The sequence below is a fragment of the Pleurodeles waltl genome, chromosome 7, assembly GCF_031143425.1.
Source record: "Pleurodeles waltl isolate 20211129_DDA chromosome 7, aPleWal1.hap1.20221129, whole genome shotgun sequence".
NCBI lineage: Eukaryota > Metazoa > Chordata > Amphibia > Caudata > Salamandridae > Pleurodeles > Pleurodeles waltl.
In genome coordinates this window covers 1,543,262,836-1,543,284,071 of record NC_090446.1, presented here as the reverse complement: position 1 = coordinate 1,543,284,071, position 21,236 = coordinate 1,543,262,836, and the positions used below count along the sequence as shown (strand labels likewise).

The window sequence follows — 21,236 nt, the reverse complement described above, 5'->3', positions numbered from 1 at the left end:
TTTAACGCCTGGGTCAGGGCAGGCGTTAAGGGACCTGTGGGCTCGGACGGAGCCCAGAGGTGCCCTCCCCTGCCCCCAGGGACACCCCCTGCCACCCTTGCCCACCCCAGGAGGACACCCAAGGATGGAGGGACCCATCCCAGGGAAGTAAAGGTAAGTTCGGGTAAGTATTTTTTTCAGATTTGTTTTGTGGCATAGGGGGACCTGATTTGGGCCTCCCTACATGCCACTATGCCCAATGACCATGCCCAGGGGACATAAGTCCCCTGGGTATGGCCATTAGGCAAGGGGGCATGACTCCTGTCTTTGCTAAGACAGGAGTCATGTCAATGGAGGTTGGGCGTAAAAAAAAATGGTGCAAATCCGGTTTGAGGCCTGAATTTTGCCTCAGACCTGACGTGCCCCATTTTTTGACGCACAACCCCCATTTTCCCATACGCCGGCGCTGCCTGGTGTGAGTCATTTTTTTTATGCACACCAGTCCGCAGCGCCGGCTAACGTCATTCCATAAATAAGGCGCCCGCATGGCGCGTTGGAATGGAGTTAGCAGGCGGTAATATTTTTGACGCACAACTGCGTTGGCGCAGTTGTGCGTCAAAAAGTATAAATATGGGCCAAAGTCCAGTCCTTTCCCTCTCAGGCAGAAGCAGCAGCAGCAGGCCAGCACAGCAAGGCAACAGGCAGAGTGGCAGGTCCTCCTCAAGCATCAAGATCTTCTCCTTGGCAGAGGCTCCACTTGATCCAGAATTAATCTAAATGTCTGGGGTTTTGAGTTCACTACTTATACTCATTTCTGTATTTGAAGTAGGCAAACTTCAAAGAAATGTCTTTGTATGTGCACAAGACCCTGCCTCTTCCTTACCCTGCCCCAGACACACACTAGGGAGTTGGAGAATGTATTGTGAGAGGACATGGACAGCCCTTTCAAGTGCAGGTGACAGGTCCTCCTACCCACTTTAACCTAGGAAGACTCAATAGGAAATGCAGGACATACCTCAGCTCCCTTTGCATTACTGTCTGAGTTAATTCACAAACAGCCCAACTGTCAGTCTGACCCAGACGTGTATTCCAGAGGCAGGCAGAGGTACAGAATGGTTAAGCAAGAAAATGGCCACTTTCTAAAAGTGGCATTTTCAAACAGACAATCTAAAAAGCAACTCTCCCAAAAGATGTATTTTTAATTTGTGAGTTTAGAGACTCCAAAATCCACATCTCCACCTGGTCCCAATAGGAAACTGCACTTAAAAAGTATTTAATGGCAGTCCCCCATGTTAACCTATGGCAGAGGTAGGCCTTCCAATAGTTCAAAAGGAATTTGGCAGTATTTCACTATCAAACATGTTGAACACACTAGTACAGTAAATGTCCTACCTTTTAAATACACTACACCATGCCCATAATGCTCCCCGGGGCCTACCTTAGGGGTGACTTACATGTAGTAAAAGGGAAGGTTTGGGCCTGGCAAGCAGATACACTTGCCAGGTCGAATTGTCAGTGTAAAACTGTACATACAGACACTGCAGTGGCAGGTCTCAGCAATGTTTATTGGCCTACTCATGTGAGTGGCGTAATCAGTGCTGCAGGCCCACTAGTAGCATTTGATTTACAGGCCCTGGGCACACATAGTGCACTTTACTAGGGACTTACCAGTAAAACAGAATGTGCCAATCATGAAAACATGGAAAACAAATTACCAATACCTTTTAGACAGAGAGCACTTGCACTTTCGCACTGGTTAGCAGTGGTAAAGTGCTAAGAGTAACAAAACCAGCAAAAACAAATTACATCACAGGATTCAGAACTAGAGGGTCAGAAGCAAAATGTACAGGGAAATAACACCAAGAGCTGTCTGGTCTAACAGCCCACCATGCAGCTCAGCAGCACCACAGTCTCATATGCCAAGGCATGCTCAACTCTGCTGTCAGTGTTGGGATATGTAGAGCAGCACTAGGCACAATGGTCCATTTTAGATTCAGGAATCAAACTGTGGTGTCATCTGTGCATACCCAACTCAGCGGATGTGAAGTGAAGATGGCTTCTGTCTCTGGTGACCCCTCTCATGGCCAGCCTTCTGAGGCTCAGCCATATACACTTGTCGCTTCAAGATAATGAAGCAGTGCATAGGATGTGCATGAGGACAACAGAGCTTCAAGTTATGTGACCATTTTGGTTGCAGATGAAAGCATGCCCCAAAATGTCAACTTTCTCTTAGGACTATGAAGTGGTGATGCAAATTTGAACATGCACTGGGAATTAGTCAGGAATGAGACAAATATGAAAAATGTAGCAAGGATTACCATGAGATAGTGCAAATCCGATCATAAACTAAATTAACAGTTAATCTAGGACAAAATAGATTTGTTATATTGTCAACAGCACTGTCTGGCAAAGTAAATCAGACTTACCTTGTGTCCGGTCTCAGCACTCTTCTATGTCACTCCAGCCCTGTGTCTTCTCTCAAGCACACTTTGGAAGCACAGTCTGGACAGTTATGCTGAAGCTGGGGCTGCTGGGCTGTGCTATGCCTTGTGTTTCATAAAAGATTAGGCAACAGATATGTATTCCTTTTAAATATTACTTCTAGAAACTCAAGGAATGTTCTTGCAGTTTTCCAGAGTCTGTTTTCCATTAGGTCACTTCCTGTAAATTAGTCTAAACCAAGACGGCTGGCATCATCTTTTATCAATGACTCTTTACTTGACCACCGTGGCTGTCATTAGTTTCAGTTGCTGTGGGTCATTTAATGTTTTCCTAGTTATATGAGGAGCCGGTCAGAATCTATCTTTGTGTGCAGCACATTCGAAGTTCCTTTATCTGGTGTGTTTCAATTCCAACTATAGAACTTTGCTAGTGCTTTGGTGATCTTCCAGGGCCACAATGCTGGTCTTCCTGAGTCAGATTCTTCAGTAAGTTAGTTCCCTGTATTTATCCAGTGTTTTGCCAATGGATTTTATTCCGGAGGACACAGTATCCTTTCTAATACGTCTGGTCCTTTTACATGTCACTGTGTGGGATTAAGGAGGCAACAGCCTTATCTCGGAGTCTCAAGAACCAAGTTACCAGTACTTCATAGTCTGATATTATAATGATGTGGGTGATGATGATCAGGAAGGACTCCTCACTGTCCTTAGATTTTGTGGATAGTCTGGCATTGTCTTGGCAGATATAGAATAAAACAATGATCTTGGGCGTCTGTATTCACCAAATATCTGGTCATAAATATAGCTAATTATGGAAATATGTTTATAGTGTGTACAAATCATCAAGAAGAACAGCACCCTTTAAAATGAATTGAGAATGTAATCAGAACATTCATGATTTAGTGGCTTATTTAGAGTTTGATAAACATAGTAAACGCTGCCAGCTTGGTTAAGGACTTTATGTCCTCCACCCTATCTTCACTCCACCTGACAAATTTAAAGGAAAATTGGAGAAAGTTTTGAGTTCACTGCTGGTCCTCCAGTGAACTCTGTGGCTTTGCATGAACTGGTGTCACTTTGGTTTATACAAAGCTTTGTAAAGGTTTGGTGTGCATCCGTCCTTGGTGATGGATGCATATATAACACCTTTAAAAGATTTTTCTATACTAAGAACAAATTCCCAAAGTCGTAGTTTGTTTTGGAAAAGTGAAAGCTAATCACCACATCTCCAGTGTAGCTTTTCTCCAAGGGTGTGGGGCTCAATTTATATATTTACTGTCACTCACTACAAGGATATTTCTGGTGGTGAGAGACAGTAAAAAAAATGATTTGACCACCCATTCTAAATAGGGTAGAAGGTCAGATCGGTTGGCCCATGCTCCTGCAAATAGATGCAGAAAGGTTTACACAAATGGAGGCAATTTTACTCTGTTACCATAAACTTGAATGACTTTCTAACTCAAAAGTGGGCAGGTGGATCAAGAGTTTGACAGACTTGGCACTCTGTGGCCATCACAACAGAGTACCATGCATACCAAACTTTAAATCAGGCCCTTAGTATCTAAGTTGCTTAAACTGGAACCTAAAGACCTGTATTCTCCTCTCCTCATTAGTACATATGTGTTTATCTTGCTGTGGTTGAAATGGCAACGATTTGCAAACTCACAAAGGTCATATGTTAATATGTGTGTGCAAATTACAAGTAATACAGTGTCATTCATTTGTTTCACTCTTTAACAGTCACCTTCATTAATGCTCGATGGTACTCTCTCATTGCCTACAATGCAATAAGTTGAGTTATTATTCTGTCCTTTGTCACTCAGGAGAGTGCATTAGGGGCCGGAGAGGATGACACTCTCTACGGCCCTCCTTCCACATAAAAGAAGATTGGAGCAGGTGGACACCTCTTCACCAATGAGACAAACAATCTCATAACAGAGCTCCTATCTCTGAAAAGGTTGCCGCTCTGTGGAGCAAATTTTGAGGAGCGACCACAGCAGTGGCCTTTGCCATATGATATTGCATGTTCCAAAGTGGTCTTTCACTTTCCCTTCCTAGCCAAAGGCCTAGATCTGTGGGAGACAAAGGAAAGCAAATAAACAGTCTTGAGAGCGTAGAGGGTGGACAAAGGTTGGAAACATCAGGAAGAATGGTCTGAAAGATGTATTGAGGGTAGCAGAACACAAGTCAGAGTTGCTCCTCACCCCAGTTTACCCACTGAGTTATAATTGGTGGCTTAGACGTGAACATCAGTTCAATCCTTTACTATCCTTCCAGCCAGGGGACCTCAAGCACATGATGTTTTATGTAGGTCAGATGTCCTGTTTTATACTTAAATCATCAAATGTGATAAGTCTTTTCATTCTTCCCCTGTAGAATCAAGAGTCAGCTTTAGACCCAGAGTACACGGTGAGTACATGAATTGAATTTAATTCTATTTATTTTGATTATAAAAAATAATCATAAAAGTACAAAGCATTACAATTTACATAATTTATGTGATGAACAATCAGAAATGTTAGAAACCATAAAATGTTAAAAAGAAACATGGTCATATCATGACCATGGGTCCTTAAATAAAAATCATATATTCTGTCTCCAGAAGCCGTAGAAATCTAAGGCCCAAAGTTCATAATCTTGTTTCAACGCAAGGTATTTTTTTAAAAGTTAGAAACTGCCACTGCAACCATGGAATCATTCAGCAGTTGTAAATATAAAAAAGCAGGGTGATATTGATAAAATCCTTTGATTTTAAGAATGAGCAGAAGAAATCTTCTTTTGAGTGAATCATAAAAACTACAGAACAAGACCAAGGCCCTCATTATGACCCTGGCAGTCGGTGATAAAGTGGCGGTAATACCTCCAACAGAATGGTGGTAAATACCGCCAAATTATGACCATGGCGGTGTTATCTCCGACAGACATCCAATGTACCACACCTACCACCAGGGCAGAAACAACAGGCACCATGGCGGCAGCCGCCCACAGCCAGGCAGAAGACAAAGTACCGCCCACCATATTAAGACCCTTCAATCCACCACCTTTTCCGGGGTGGTACCAACTCACTCAAAAGGCTGGCGGAAACAGAACGCAAAACTCAAAGGACTCACCATAGGAGACACAAGGAAGAACCACACTGCCATGGAACCCGAACTGCATGCTTTCCCGATGATCTTCTACGTCATGCTCCACCTGGAACACCAACGCCAGCGAAGACGGCAACGGTGAGTACGGCCACCCAGCACACAAGGGAGGGTGGGAGGAAGACGAGAGTGACACACTCACACGCACAACACACACCCCACACACACACACGCCATACACCCAACCAGATGCACAAGAAAACAATTTGTCCCAGATAATTGGGTGAATAATGCAACGATAACAGGAATTGATTAAAGTGATTGTAATAAGATCAACATCAAAAATAATAAGTCGATGTGGCAATGCAACAGATTTGTACAAATATACAAAAAAAGGGACACTGCCCAGTCCATTGTTCACATGGGCCGCAGGGCAAAATCCAAGGCCCCACTCGATCCCTGCACCAATATCGAGAGAACACTGAAAGGGCATCAGTTGGCAAATAGGCAGGCCACAGTCTCTGGAGTGGGTGTCTCTCCCACTGGTTCTGGATGAGGGAACATGCCCTGTGCTTGGCCCTGGTGACTGATAGGCCACAGTCTCTGGAGTGGGTTTCTCTTCCACTGGTTCTGGAGGCAGCATGATGCCCTGTGCTTGGTCCTGGGGAGTGGTAGGCCACAGTCTCTCGAGTCGGTGTCTCTCACACTGGTTCTGGAGGGGGCAACATGCCCTGAGCTTGGTCCTGGGGAGTGCAAGCCAATAGTTTCTCAGGTGGGTGAATACTCCACTGGTTCTGGAGGGGGCAGGCCGCACAGCAGCCCATGGAGGCTGGATCATATGGCTTCCGCCGGCAGTGAAGGCTGCACTGTTGTGGTGGTTGTGGGAGGCTCCTGCTCAGCCCCTGCACCCTCCGATGGCTGCACTGTGGTGGTGGTTGTGGGAGGCTCCTGCTCTGCCCCTGCACCCTCCGATGGCTGCACTCTGGTGGTGGTTGTGGGAGGCTCCTGCTCAGCCTCTGCACCCTCCAATGTCTGCACTAAGGTCGTGGTTGAGGGAGGCTCCTGCTGAGCCCCTGCACTCTCTGATGGCTGCACAATCATGGCAGGCAGTGGGGGGCCTCCGTGACAGCTGCTGCTGCAGGCTCCTTCCCCTTCTTGGTGGCTGGTGCAGGCTCCTTCCCCTTCAGAATTTGTGGCCTGGAATCCTTTCCACCACGAGTAGGTGCTGCTGAAACTCCCATGAACTGTTTGGCTGAGGTGCTTGGCTGGCTTCTTGATACCCTGGCCATACGTGCAGGATGGGGGGGAGGGGTAGGGAAGAGGTCAATCTGGGAAAGGAAAAGCATTTTAGGGACATTGGGACAGGAAGAGGGAGAAGTAATGGGAGTGGAGGATGAGGGAGTGGTTGTTGGAGCTGTTTGTCTGCTGGATTTAGGTGCTGGTGCTTGGGATGTATGCTGTTGTGAAGTGGATGGCTGTTGGGTGTCTGAGTGCTTGTGTTTGTGTACTTTAGGGGGGAGGACAAACATGGTGGGAGAGCACACAGGGGACATGTACATGGATGTTGTGGAGGTGTCTGCCAGTGAGGTGTGTGTTCTGCTTGGTGTCGTGATGATGCAGGTAGTGGATGATGAAGTAGTGCATGCAGGTGTGAGTGTGGATGTAACTAGGTGGGAGGTGGAGGAGGGGGAGACAGTGAAAATAGTGTATGTTGTTGTGTCTGCAACTGAATGGTGTTTGTGTGAGTGCCTGTGGGATGAAGTGTGGTGCTTGTGTTTGCCTGTGACACTCTTGGGTGTTGTCTTGTGTGTTTGCTCGTCTGGCTGTGTGCTTGGGATGGGTTGGGGTTGAGGAGAATGGGACTTGGAAGTGGAAGTTGGAGGGGGACAGTAGAAACAGGGACAATGTCTGCCATCAGAGAGGAGGCCAGAGCTTTGGTCGAGCTATGTTGGGCCGCCAATCTACTGTGAATGCCCTCCAGGAATGCATTAGATTGCTACATCTGGGCTGCCAGCCCCTGGATGGCATTCACAGTGGTTGACTGCTCTACAGAGATGGATCTCAGGAGGTCAATAGCCTCCTCAGTCAGGGCAGCAGGGGTCACTGGGGCACGGCCTGAGGTGCCTGGGGTGAAGGAGATGCCCACCCTCCAGGGTGAGCGGGCACGGGCATCTCGCTGAGCGGCTGCTGGGAGGGTAGTGCTGGCACGGGGGTGGTGGCTGTACCTGTAGCTGGGGTGGTCACAGAAGTGTCCGCCATCACCAGGGAGCTCCCATCGGAGGAGGTATCAGAGTCTGTGTTGTCCCCTTCAGTCTCCGCCGTGGTGCTACCCTCGCCCTCTGCCCCACTGGTGCCCTCAGTGTCAGTGGACTCTGCCTCCAGTGTCCTGTGGGATGCAGCTCCCTCCATCAGCAGTGCCTCTGCTCCTCTGCCAGATGATGCTAATGCACATAAGGACAGAATGACAAAAAAGAAAGGGGGAGAGAGACAAAGGGTACACTGGGTCAATGACTGCACCAACACCACCGTTGGTGTACACAGCACCCCCACACACAGGGTACAGGCCTACGCAGTATGCATTGCACTACCAGTGATATTGCTAGCCACCAAGGCATGAGGAGGAGCATACCCCGCCAACTGCAGCACACCTGGGACCCACGCAGACCTGACCAGTAGTGGATGCTGACAAGCTAGGTAGGCAGTATTTCCCCTTCAGACCCTTAGCCACTAAAGGACCTATGCTCCTATGTCTGGCCTGGCTTAGGGGAATCCACTGACACACAACCACCACCCGGATACCACCCCTCCAGCCGTGTCCTTCAATGATGGCCATTGTACTCACCCCCTTGTGGTTGCTGTGATGCCCTCAAGTGCCCATTAAGCTCTGGATAGGCCACCGCCAGTATGCCGGCCATCAGGGGGGTCAGGGTCCGACAGGCACCCCTTCCTCATTGGGAGGCCATCCCCAGCTGGGCCTCCGCAGTCTTCCATGCCCAGTGTCTCAGGTCCTCCCACCGTTTCTGACGGAGGGTGCTCCTCCTGCCATAGACCCCAAGGGACCACATGTCCTTGGCAGTGGCACGCCATAATCCCTTCTTTTGATGGGCACTGACCTGCAGGGGTAATACACACAGGAGAACTCCATTTAACATACAGTCCAGCCTTTCACAAACATGGCCCACATACCTGTTTCCATCACCATTGGCACACACATAGCCCAGCACACAACATATACACTGCCAACAGGACATCCACCCCCCTTACACAATGCCTTCACACAAAACTCCATGCATTCATGCTAGATGCGTCGTGCCCACAGTGAACTCACCTGTTGGTCTGGAGTCCCATACAGCAGTCCGTACTGGGGTAGGACCCCTTCCACTGGTCTCTCTAACTCCTCAGGAGTGAAGGTTGGGGCCCTTTCCCCGGTCACATGGGCCATGGTAGGTTCCAGACACAGGTCACAGCATCACATACAGTGTAGGTCCTCTCCTATGGATGTTCAGGAAACAAGTGATGAATATGATAGATATATGGCTGTCACGTCTGCAGCGGTGCATATCGTCACCACTGGCGTAGATCACCATTGGCCACTGTACCCCATAGGGCCCAATTATAACCAATGAGGAGTTGCACGGCGGTTCCCGACCACCTACCGCCACAGGGCACGTCAGCAGCATTACCTCACTTCCACCTGTCCCTCCATACAGGACAGGCGGACGGAATTTCAGGGGGGGCAGGCCTGCGGAATAATGCTGCATCACAGGATAAATAGGCACATACTTGACAAATTACACTGTACCATCACATGTTTACAGTTTGCGGACTACTGTTGTGGGTCCATTGTTCACTTTGTGACAGCCTCCTCTCTCTTTTGTCCCTTAAATTCCTACCGCTGGGGATAAATAGGAGATGGAGACATACCCCCATGTACAGACCCCTGGTGGACTTGGCTACACTGGACAGGCACATAATCCTCACCTATATACTGGACAGGTCCACAATCACAGAGCTGTGTGCCCAATTGGAGGCTGACCTGATATCTGCTATCTGTCACCCCACTGGGATCCCCCTCTTGTGCAAGTGCTATCAGCTCTCCATTTCCTGGCAACTGGTTCTTTCCAAGTGACAGTGGGCTTGGCAGCAGGAATGTCACAGCCAATGTTCTCAGTAGTCCTGACAAGAGTGTTGTCTGCCCTCATAAAACAGATGTGCAGCTACATTGCATTACCCCAGGTTGCGGATTGGGCCACTTTGAAGGCCGGGTTTTATGCAATGGAACATATCTCAAATATAATTGGTGCAATTGACGGAACACATGTTGCATTTGCCCCCCCCTTGCCAGAATGAACAGGTGTTCAGGAATCGTAAGAGTTTCTACTCTATGAATGTGCAGCTGGTGTGTTTGGCGCGGACCAGTACATCTCCCACGTCAATGCTAAGTATCCTGGGTCAGTGCATGATGCCATTGTCCTAATAGCAGCATCCCAAATGTGATGTCCCAACTACAGAGGCACAGGGTGTGGCTAATAGGTGAGCCCTGGTTCCCACCCAGTATATGTTGGTGTATGCCTATGGTGTTGGCCATATAGGAGAGCATGTGGCTAAATGTTGTTCCTCAATATTTGCAGGTGACTCTGGTTACCAAAACCTATTATGGCTGCTGACCCCTTTGAGGAATGTCAGGACAAGGGCAGAAGAACGTTATAATGAGGCACATGGGCGAACCAGAAGGCTCACTGAAAGGACCTTTGGCCTCCTGAAGGCCAGGTGCCGATGCCTCCATCTGACAGGTGGGTCCCTGTGCTACTCACACAAGAAGGTCTGCCAGATAGTGGTGGCACAACCAGGCCCTCAGACGCCATGTGCCTTTTCTACAAGAGGAGTAGACTGTAGATGCCCCTGTGGCAGCAGTGGACCCTTTGGACAGTGAGGATGAGGAGGCAAAGGATGAGGAAGTGAACAACAGAACATCTGTAATCTGTCAGTACTCCTAATGACAGTGCAACTTTACATTTCAATGACTTTGGTTGTATTCTGTGTGGCATTGGCATGCTGGTATTTCCCACTTCAATGCCCACTTACTCACACCTCTGGCAATTCATTTTGCAGATGTTGGTGATTTGACAAATACTCCTGGTGTGATCACAACAGCTAGCTACAGGTCATTGATTCTATGCTCATTGTATGTACATTTCATTTGCAATGGTTGTACCTGTTTCAATCAATACATATTTGAAATACATGACATACTCGAATTTGATTTATATCAAAGGGTGTTTATTGTAGTATTAATATATAGAGGGGAAAGTGCAATGGGATGGGGTGATGATGGAGGAAACTCCAGGGTATTGTTCCAGTCTGTTTGTAGCACAGGTACATTGTCCAAGGAGACATAGGAAGGAGAGCAATGTCAGTTCAAGGTGGACAGGGTGACTGAGTCGGACACAAGGGGGACAATCAGGAGACTCTCATTTCCTGGTGGTGGTCTTGGCAAGTGTCTCTGGCTTCCATCTGTATCGCAGGGAACATGTGTGGGGTCATTCATCTTCTGCAGGGGAGGGGTTCTGGTGGCCTGTGAGTCCTGTGGCGGAGCCTCCTGGCCACTTGTGGTAGCAGAAGTGGAAGGCTGTTCAGATGATTGGCTTGTGGCAGGGGCCCGCTGGTGTGACACTGCCCCCTCATAATGCTGGCCATGTCTGCCAGCACCCCTGCTATGAAGATCAGGGTGTTGTTGATGGCCTGCAAGTCCTCGCTTATCCCCTGATACTGTTCCTCCTGCAGACGCCTGTTCTCCTGCACATTGTGTAGGATCTGGCCCATTGTGCCCTGGGAATGTTGATAGGCTCCCAGAATCTCAGAGAGCGCTTCCTGGAGAGTCGTTTCCCTGGTCCTGTCCTCCTCCTAGTGCACAGCAGTCCTCCCAGTGTCCCTGTTGGCCTGTGCCTCTTTCCCCTGAACCGTGTGCCCACTGCCACTGACCCCAGGTCCCTGATTGTCTTGTGTGCGAGGTGTGGCCTGGGGTCCCTGTGCAGGTGAGCATACTGCTGATTGACGTGTTCTGGGGATAGAGGTTTGGGTACGCTGGGGGGTGCTGTGGTGTAGTTTCCTGATGGGGGAGGCTCTGTGGTGGTCTGTGACTGGGCATGGGTAACCGGCTGTCCAGTGGTCCCTGATGGGCCAGGTAGATCGTCCAGATCCTGAAGACCAGAGGTACTGTCATCACTGTGGGCCTCTTCAGTTGGGGGATTGGATAGTGCTGGCACCTCCTTTCCAGTGACATTGGCTGGGGTACCTGTGGGGATGTAAATGATGTATTATGGTTCATGTGTATGACATATTGTACATCTCTGGCTTCCTCTCTATGGTTGGTGTTGCCCAGTCAGCTTTTACTTGTGTATGTTGGTGTATAGTGGGATTGTTAGTTTCCCTATGCTGTGCATGCTTTAGTGATGAGTGTCCATGCAGGGTTGTGAGGGGTGCCCATGCATTGGTACAGCATGCAGGGCTTGGCATTGGGATAAATGAGATGTGATGGTGGAGTGTGTGGGATGTAGTGGATTGATGGGAGTGAGGGTGAGGGTATATGATGGCATGCAGGTAGGGGGTGATCATTTTTTAAAGTTACCAGAGTCCAGTCCTCCTCTGACTCCGGCCAGGCCCGCAGGATGCAGTATTGCCAAGACTTGCTCCTCCCATGGTGGGAGTTGTGGGGGAGGAGGTGGGGGTCCTCCGCCAGTCCTCTGTATAGCGAGCTGGAGTCTTGCTGCTATGGAACGTGCCTTCCCCCGTAGGTCATTTCACCTCTTCCTGATGTCGTCCCTTGTTCTGGGGTGCTGTTCCACGGCGTTGACCCTGTTCACGATTCTTTGCCATAGCTCCATCTTCCAGGCTATTGATATCCGCTGCACCTGTGCTCCAAATAGCTGTGGCTCTACCCTGACAATTTCCTCCACCATGACCCTTAACTGTTCTTCAGGGAAACAGGGGTGCCTTTGTGGTGCCATGGGTGTTATGTGATGTGTGCTGGTGAGGGTGTGTTTGGTAATGTGTTGGGGTGTCAGGTGTATGTTGTTTGAATTGTCCAATGTGGTGTTGTTTTGTCTGTGGGTGTCCATTGTGAGCACGGCAGTATGTACCGCCAATGGTTTACTGTTGTTAAATGTCCGCCGTGGTGATTCATGGGTCATAATGTGGTGGGCGTTGTTCTGTTGGTGTAACAGTGTGGGTTTTGATACCGCCACTTTATCACTGACCTTTGGGCTGGCGGATTTCTGTCTGTGGCTGTATTCTGTCAGATTGGTATGTGTGTGTCATAATATGGTGAACGGATATCCGCCGCCGAAGCAGTAAGTTGGCGGCCGTCAGCGTGGCAGTAAGCAGGATTTACCGCCAGTGTCATAATGAGGGCCCAAGTGTTCTAAGGTTTGGAGCGAAGCGTTGTCACAGGGGCAAATCTTTATCGCAGAGGGCTCATATTGACCAGGCAGAAAGCATAAGTTGAACCTAGTCTGAACCTGGTGAGAAGATAGGGTTCTGGGCCAAGAGTAGTATTTAACATCATCAGAGCCCTAGCTGACTTATGCTTTCTCTACTTTCGCTGAGCTGCGTTAATAGCAGCTCCTTCATGGTCTTTTTGTCAGTCCGTTTCAACACTTCAGGATTAAAAAATTATTCTGGGCGCCCTACTGATAAAGCGAAAGATCGAATATAGTTAAGCCATGGGATTTTATGGCCTAAATCACAACTGAGGCAGTCCTCAATGACTTCCCTGTTAAAAGTTGCCATTTTCCAACTCCAGACCGATATCCACAACAACATAGGCACAATTTTTGTATAATCTTCCGCAATGCCCAGACCCAACTCTTCATGCATAAACCGACTTGGAATATCTTCGCGCTGAATAGATATACAGTTAGAATACCCCCAGATTCCTGTGCCATATAATATTACAGGTAACATTTCATCTTGTAGATCTGCAGCAACAGTAAAACAGGCTTGCTCTCAACTAAACAAGCAAATCTAAAGAGCGCCCCACATGACTGGTCAAAGCGCAGACAAAGGTTTGCAAGACATTTGGTCCATGTACAGTGCTCATCAAAGATGACACCCAGATGTGAGAAGGAGGTTACCCTTGTTATCACCTGATCCTTAATTATGATCGGTCTAAGTTTTGGGTTCCGCTTCCCACAAACTATAAAATGTCTCTTAGAGGTATTAACATCCAGTTGATGGTCTCCCATAAAATCAACAAACAGATCCACTAGAACTTTAAGACCATTCAGTGTGTGAGTGAGGATTACTGTGCCATCTACATATAATAAAGAGGGGACATGGTTATATTTGACATTTAAAACTAGATGTGAATTCAGGCCATTGTTATATAGTAAAAATAGAATTGGCGCCGTAACGCACCCCTGACTGACTCCCCTTGCTAGTTTAAAGACATCAGAGCATTCCCCTGCCTTTCCAAATCTAACTGGGGTGTTAATATCTTGGAGGAGCGCCCAAAGAAAATTTACCAAAGGTTAGGGCAACCCAAGACCTTCCAGGAATGACCATAGCTTCGATCGAACAACCCTATCAAAGGCCCAGCTCAGATCCATAAAGACCAGGTAGACAGCACCCTTGTTGGACACCACATATTTACCCACCAATAGATTATGATTAAGGCACTGTTCCACTGTCCCTATGCCCTCTCTAAAACCATTTTGGGCCGGGCAGATAATATTATTTGCTTTGATCCATTCTTCAATACTAAGAAGGACAATACGTCCCACTATCTTAACCGTGGAGTCCAGAAAGCAAATGGGGCGGTAACACGCCGGTTTCTGCCTACACCCTTTTTTAAAAACCGGCACTAATACTGCTGACTTCCATAAGTACATTCATCAATAGCGCAGCCCACAGGGCAGCGTTTTTCTTATATAAGTCCATAGCGATACCATCCGGGCTGGGGGCTTTGTTAGAGGCAGCCTGAACTCCCTCCAATTTAAAGTTTAAGCACAACGGAGAGGGAACAGCCACATCCACCTTCACCAATTGTTCTATACTATCCAGTGAGTAGACCCTCTCGAAATGGGCAGCCCATTTTGGGCGGGTATGGTGGTCCCTACAATGTCAGGGGAAGCTTGATAAGTAGGCTTCCCATTCACTATACTCCAGAAGGACTTCACATCCCCAAGCTTGCAAGCACCCACTAACTGCTCCCGCGTCTCTTCTTTGAGACATTGCTTCCTAAGTTTTATTGCCTCCTTGTAAGCAGCCCTGGCTTCACTGAGAAAGTGGGGGTTCCTTGGGTGGTCTTTAGGGACTTTGGGGAGGTGCTTACTGGCAATACGGCAGTTCTTATTAAACCATCCCTCTGTATGGTCTTTTAACAGTCCTTGAAGATCCAACATAATAGATCTGAGGGTGCTATTCAGAGACTGAAATTCAGCCAGAATAGCCACTGTTGGGGCCTCAAATAGTAAAAGGGAGCTGGAAAACACATTCCTGCATCTCTTAACAACCTCTACCAATAGGATAAGGATCAAAACTTTCTGCTAGCTGAGCCTCCTACCCTGGCCTTTTGGAATCAGCTCAAACACACCTGGAGTCAAGTTCACAATCCCTGTAGTGGGAGTAACCATTCTAACTTCGATAGTATTGTGGTCACTAAACAATTGGTCACAGATCAGCCCCTTGGTAAAACACTCAACAAAGCTAATAGAAATAAAAATATAATCAATTATAGTCCCTTTTTCCCACTCAACAAAGTGGGTTTGAGTACGTCACAGCTTGCCACTCTCTCCAGCATATTGCAGAGATTGGCACGGCACACTTAAGTCACCAGCAGTTTGCCTCTAGGGTCCAGGGGCTCTGCGGCCGATACCCATTCTTCCATAAGGAGTGGATCTACACCCAGAGGGGCCGTTCCTATCTTGGCATTAAAGTCTCCCGTTAAGAGGACATTAAAACAACCCAGCTTAGGGGTCACCCTCTCGGCCAAGATCAAAAGTGCTTGGAATAGAGTCCTGATCTGACACCCCAAGTAACAAACTGAGTTGTAAAAAGTTACAACAAAGAAATTACATTTTTCAGAAACCACAACCCAAGATATCTGTATACCACTGTGCCTAAGAGGGATTGGAACAACTCACAGCTGTGCAGTTACCCAGAATAACAGAGCCAAAACACCACTTGCTCTTGACCCTTGTGAAGGAGGTGCTAATACAACATAGGTCTCAAAACCCTCCACAGAAAACAGATCCTGTGCCCATGTTTCTTGAAGTTATATGATGTCATACTGGGAGATGAATGTAATCCACTGAGGGTTGGAGATTTTATTCCCCAGACCCGCACACTTCAATAAGAGGAAGCTTAGTTCCCTGGATACGCCTGTGGGAATACCCTTCTGAGGGCTGCAAACATCTGGCTTAAGCCCAGCCGGAACCCCATAGGCACAGTGATAGTTTGTCAATCTAATTCACCATCCTACACAGGGACACCATCAAAGTCACCACCAGCTCCCAAGACACTATTGACAACACAGAACACATGCACTTCCTAATCCACATTAACAACAACTCCACCCTCAGAGGTACACTAATCTACAGACCAGCAGGACCACACCCCGCTTTCTGCGACACCATCGCCAACACCATCAGCTTGCACGCCCTCACCTCCACAGACTACATCCTCCTCAGTGATTTCAACTTTCACCTGGAGAACCTACAAGAACACAACTCAACATCCCTCATAGACAACCTCGCCAACCTCGGACGCAAACAACTAGCCACCGCACCCACCCATTCAGCAGGACACACGCTCAACGCAATTTTCTCCTCAAGGCAACACATAACCTACACCCACACCACCGAACTCCTCTGGACTGACCACCACTGCGTCAACTTCTCCTTCGCCAAACCCCCCACATACCACCATCAACACACCATACCCTACCGCATGTGGGACAAGATCCCCACAGAACGCCTGAACTCCCAACTGGCTCACAACCCCCCTCCACACTAACGACCCCAACACAGGAGCCCACAACCTCTCAAAATGGATCACCACCTGCGCAGACACACTAGCCCCCCTCAGAAAACACATCGCCACCCGCAACATCAAGAACGCCCCATGGTTCACCCCGAACTCTAAGACTCCGTGGGCAAATGCCGGCAAGCGGAGAAAATATGGCGACAAGAACCCTCTACAACCAACTTCTCCACCCTCAAAGCCACCATTCGCACCCATCACCAACTCATACCCAATGCCAAAAGAGACCACTACAAGACACGCCTTGACAAATACTCCCAAAACAGCAAAGAACTCTTCACCATCATTAATGAACTAGCCAAACCCAAAGCCAGCAACATAGACCCTTCACACACACAGCCCCTATGTGACGCCCTCTCCAACCACTTCCACCACAAAATCCTGGACATCCATAACAGCTTCATACCACACACACCCACCACACACACCCCCCACTCACCCAACTGAACCCCCACTCATGATCCCCCCACCACACTCACCACCTGGGCCCCCACCACACACGAAGAAACTGAAAAAACCATGAACTCCATCCGCTCCGAATCCCCCTCAGACCCCTGCCCACATCACATCTACAACAAAGCCAGCCCAACCATCGCCCCCATACTCCGCGACATAATCAACTCCTCCTTCGACTCCACCACCTACCCAGACCCCTGGAAGCACGCGGAAATCACTGCTCTCCTAAAAAAAAACAAAGCCGACCCAGAGATCCTCTCCAACTATCGCCCCATCTCCCTCCTCCCATTCCCCGCCAAGGTCGCAGAGAAACTAGTCAACACCCGCCTATCCCACTACCTCGAAGAAAACAACACTCTTGGCCCCTCACAATCCGGGTTCCGCAAGAACCACAGCACGGAAACCGCCCTCATCGCATGCACTGACGACATCAGGGCCAACGTCGACAAAAGCGAGACCATTGCACTCATCCTCCTAGACCTCTCCGCAGCCTTTGACACTGTCTGCCACCACACACTCCGCACACGCCTCCATAACATAGGAATCAGCCACAAAGCCCTAGACTGGCTCACCTCCTTCCTCACTGATCGGACCCAGAGAGTCCGCCTCCCACCTTTCCACTCCACCACCACCAAGATCATCTGTGGAGTCCCCCAAGGGTCCTCTCTCAGCCCAACACTCTTCAACATTTACATGACCCCCCTAGCCAACATCCTCCGATCACACGGAATCACTATCCTCTCCTACGCAGATGACCCCCAACTCATCCTCTCCCTCACCCGCAACCCCACCACCGCCAAAACCACCCTACACGCAGCTCTCCTCGACACCGCCAACTGGATGACAACTAATCACCTCAAGCTCAACTCCAACAAAACCGAGATCATCATCTTCGGCCCCAACAAAACCATATGGGACAACTCCTGGTGGCCCACGCCCTAGGACCCGCACCTAGCCCCGCAAACCACGCACGCAACCTCGGCATCATCCTGGACTCCGCCCTCTCCATGACACAGCAAATCAATACACTTACGTCCTCCTGCTTCCTCACACTCTAAAAAAATCCTTCAAATGGATTCCCCCAGAGACCAGGAAGACAGTCACCCATGCACTCATCAGCAGCAGACTAGACTACGGTAACACCCTCTACGCTGGCACCACACTCAAACTCACACGCAAACTCCAGAGAATCCAGAACACAGCCGCGCGCCTCGTCCTTGGCCTCCCCCGCCACGAACGAATCTCACCTCACCTCAAAACCCTTCACTGGCTCCCCATAAACAAGAGAATCACATTCAAGATCCTCATCCACGCACACAAATCCCTCCACAACTCTGGCCCAACATACCTCAACGAAAGAGTGAACTTTCACACTCCCACCCGCAACCTCCGATCAGCCAACATTGCCCTAGCCACAGTCCCCCGCATCCAACGCACCACCACAGGAGGCAGGTCCTTCTCCTACCTCGCCCCCAAAACCTGGAACTCCCTCCCCACCAACCTCCGCAAAACCAAAGACCTCCTGCTCTTCAGAAAAAAACTAAAAACATGGTTGTTTGAACAGTGACCCTCCTACCCCCCCCCCCCCAAGCGCCTTGAGACCCTCACGGGTGAGTAGCGCGATTTATAAATTCTTTTGATTGATTGATTGATTGACTGATTGAGATCAGACGGGGTGAACCTATTTCTGGTGGGTATCGTGGGAACAGGGCACAGCCCTAATCTCTGCTCTGGATAATTAAAACCAGTAGCTACGGACGGGGTGGTGGGCTTATAGAAAAATCCTAATGGGAAAATCCTGATGCCAGGTCCCATCATAAAAGGTTGCCTGGTTGCCAAAATAAACCTCCCCTCCATATCCAGGGTTCTACAATTAATCACCACGCACTCACCCTCCATGGAGTTATTTGTAGGTCCAATCCACTCAACTCTCTGCACAAATAGTATGTTCTTAGATTCCATGGGGTGAATAGTTGTATTTTGGCTCAGCCAATGACAAACCTTATTCTGCAGGTTTTCAGATGTCTCTCCATAGGGAGACTTAAGGGGAGAACACCAGCTAATACTGCCAAATATGGACAGCATTCAGGCGGCAGATTCAGATGGCAGTCTTCTGAATGGCGCAAATTGTGCATCCTTACCCCTGTTATTTCTAGAGACCCCCTCTATGGATTGCCCCTGATTCACCATTTCCCTCCCAACTTCACGAAACAAGGGACCCCCCTATAATACCTAATGAGGAGCCCGCAGCACGAGATTGTGAGGGTTGAACATTAGATGGAGCTGATGGCAAAACTACTGAGAATGGACGGCCTCCGTCCCTAAACTCTGGATTACTAACAGCTTCTCCTTGCAAGCGACTAACCTCACATCTTCTTTTCGCCAGCACATGGGTCCCATGAGTGGTCAAAGTGGGATCTGGCCTGTTCAAAGGGGAGATCGACATCTCCAATATGGATAACCTTTCTAGGAATGGAGCCAGACACTGTTTGATAATGTGTTTAAATGTATCCAGTATATGATCCCACTACTGGCTGCCATCCGGGACCCCCACCTTGCTGCTCATGAAACCTCTTCTCTCTGGTTGCTTGGGCTGTCGCTTTCCTTTTACTGGTGGGGCACTCATTTTGGTTATAGGTGGGGTCTGTACTAATGAGTCCTCCAACTACTCCCTCCCAGCTACTATCTCTGTTGGGTGATGGGTCCCAAGGGCAAAATATCCGGGGACCCTATGGAGTAGTGGAGGGAACATGGGACCGTGGAAGGACCCTCAAGTGGCCTGCCACTCGGTTCCTCCCTCGGCTCCAAAGATAACCTCCTTTCAGCCAAATCAATTTCTTTTGCAATCACACCCATAGCCCGGGTTAGGAAGGAGTCAATTATAAATCCCTTTTGAGGTTTTATAGATGCTCCCTTACTCTCCTGCAACTTGCGTATTCCCATTTTGTTTCCCTAGGGCTCTAAAAGCCTCAATACACCTCTATGTAAATAAGAATAGATTTTTTTGGGAGAACAGACCCACCTTTTTGCTTATACCTCACAACAAGACGTAAATGATAAGATTAGGTGGGAGCCAAAACCAAGAGGGCAGGCCCAGTCCAGCCTCCTTCGGGCCCCGACCGATGTAGACAGGCCCTCCCTTGGCCCGGTCACGCCCTGCGCACTTCCCCTGCAGCGGTGTTCCCCCTCACGCTTTATAGCGCTTGTTGGAAATGGCAAGTGGGAGCAGGTGATGTCAAAAATGGCTGCCTCCTGGGGCCACAAAGAAGTCTGGGATACATAGTCACTTTTTTAGCAGAGTTTAGAGCTTCCTACGCAGCAGTGCACCACCTTGCACTTTATAGCGCTTGTTGGAAATGGCAAATGTGAGCAGGTAATGTCAAAAATGGCCACCTGCTGGGGCCACAAAGCAGTCTGTGATATGTAGTCCCATTTAGCAGAGTTTACTGCTTCCTGCGCAGTGGTGTGCCCCCTTGTGCTTTATAGCGCTTGTTGGAAATGGCAAGAGGGAGCAGGTGATGGTGAATATGGCCACCTACTAGGGCCACAAAGCAGTCTGGGATATGTAGTCGCTTTTAGTAGAGTTTAGCATGAGTACATAAAACAGTACAAGGATCAGACCTTGTGACATCACAAGACGTTAGCCTTAGAGTCATTATGGTATTTCACCTTGGAGACAAGAGACAGATCCCTGGCACAGAAAGAGGAGACGTCCTTCCTGTGGGTAGGAGACGTGTCTGCCTGTGGGACAGAGAAGCACGAAACAGGCAGTTCAGATGTTCCTGATCCTCAACTTTGTAGGTTACGGAGGGACGTTTAGAGTCTCAGAGATCAAAATGAACAGAGCATAGATTAAGAGCCGATTCAAACTAACTGAGAGGAAATTATATTAATAATAACATTAATAACAATAATAATAATAATAATAATAATAATAATAATAATAATAATAATAATAATATTAATAATAACAACAACACCTTATTATTATTATTATTATTATTATTATTATTATCATGAGTATCATTAGTATTATTATACGAATGTGTATAATTATTATTATTGCTATTATTATTATCATGGGAATGCGTGTAATTGTTAATGTTGTTCTTATTATTATTATTGTTCTTATTATTATATTAATGCATGTAATTAGTATAATCGTTTTAATAATAACAAGGGTAATTGCTATTATTATTATTATTATTATTATTACTAGTATAATGATTATTATTCC

General features: G+C 48.2%; 1 protein-coding gene across 3 annotated transcripts in view; it reads left to right on the top strand.

The window, feature by feature from the left end:
• Positions 1-21,236, top strand: part of LOC138246671 (carcinoembryonic antigen-related cell adhesion molecule 4-like) — a 210,477-nt gene that overhangs the window by 164,985 nt on the left and 24,256 nt on the right. For 2 of the 3 annotated variants that reach the window (XM_069201425.1, XM_069201427.1), the window contains one exon: positions 4,797-4,829. The exons of the other annotated variant lie outside the window; for it this stretch is intronic. In XM_069201425.1, the coding sequence (XP_069057526.1) occupies positions 4,797-4,829 (33 nt within the window). The remainder of the gene's footprint in view (positions 1-4,796; positions 4,830-21,236) is intronic. 3 annotated transcript variants of the gene reach the window in all.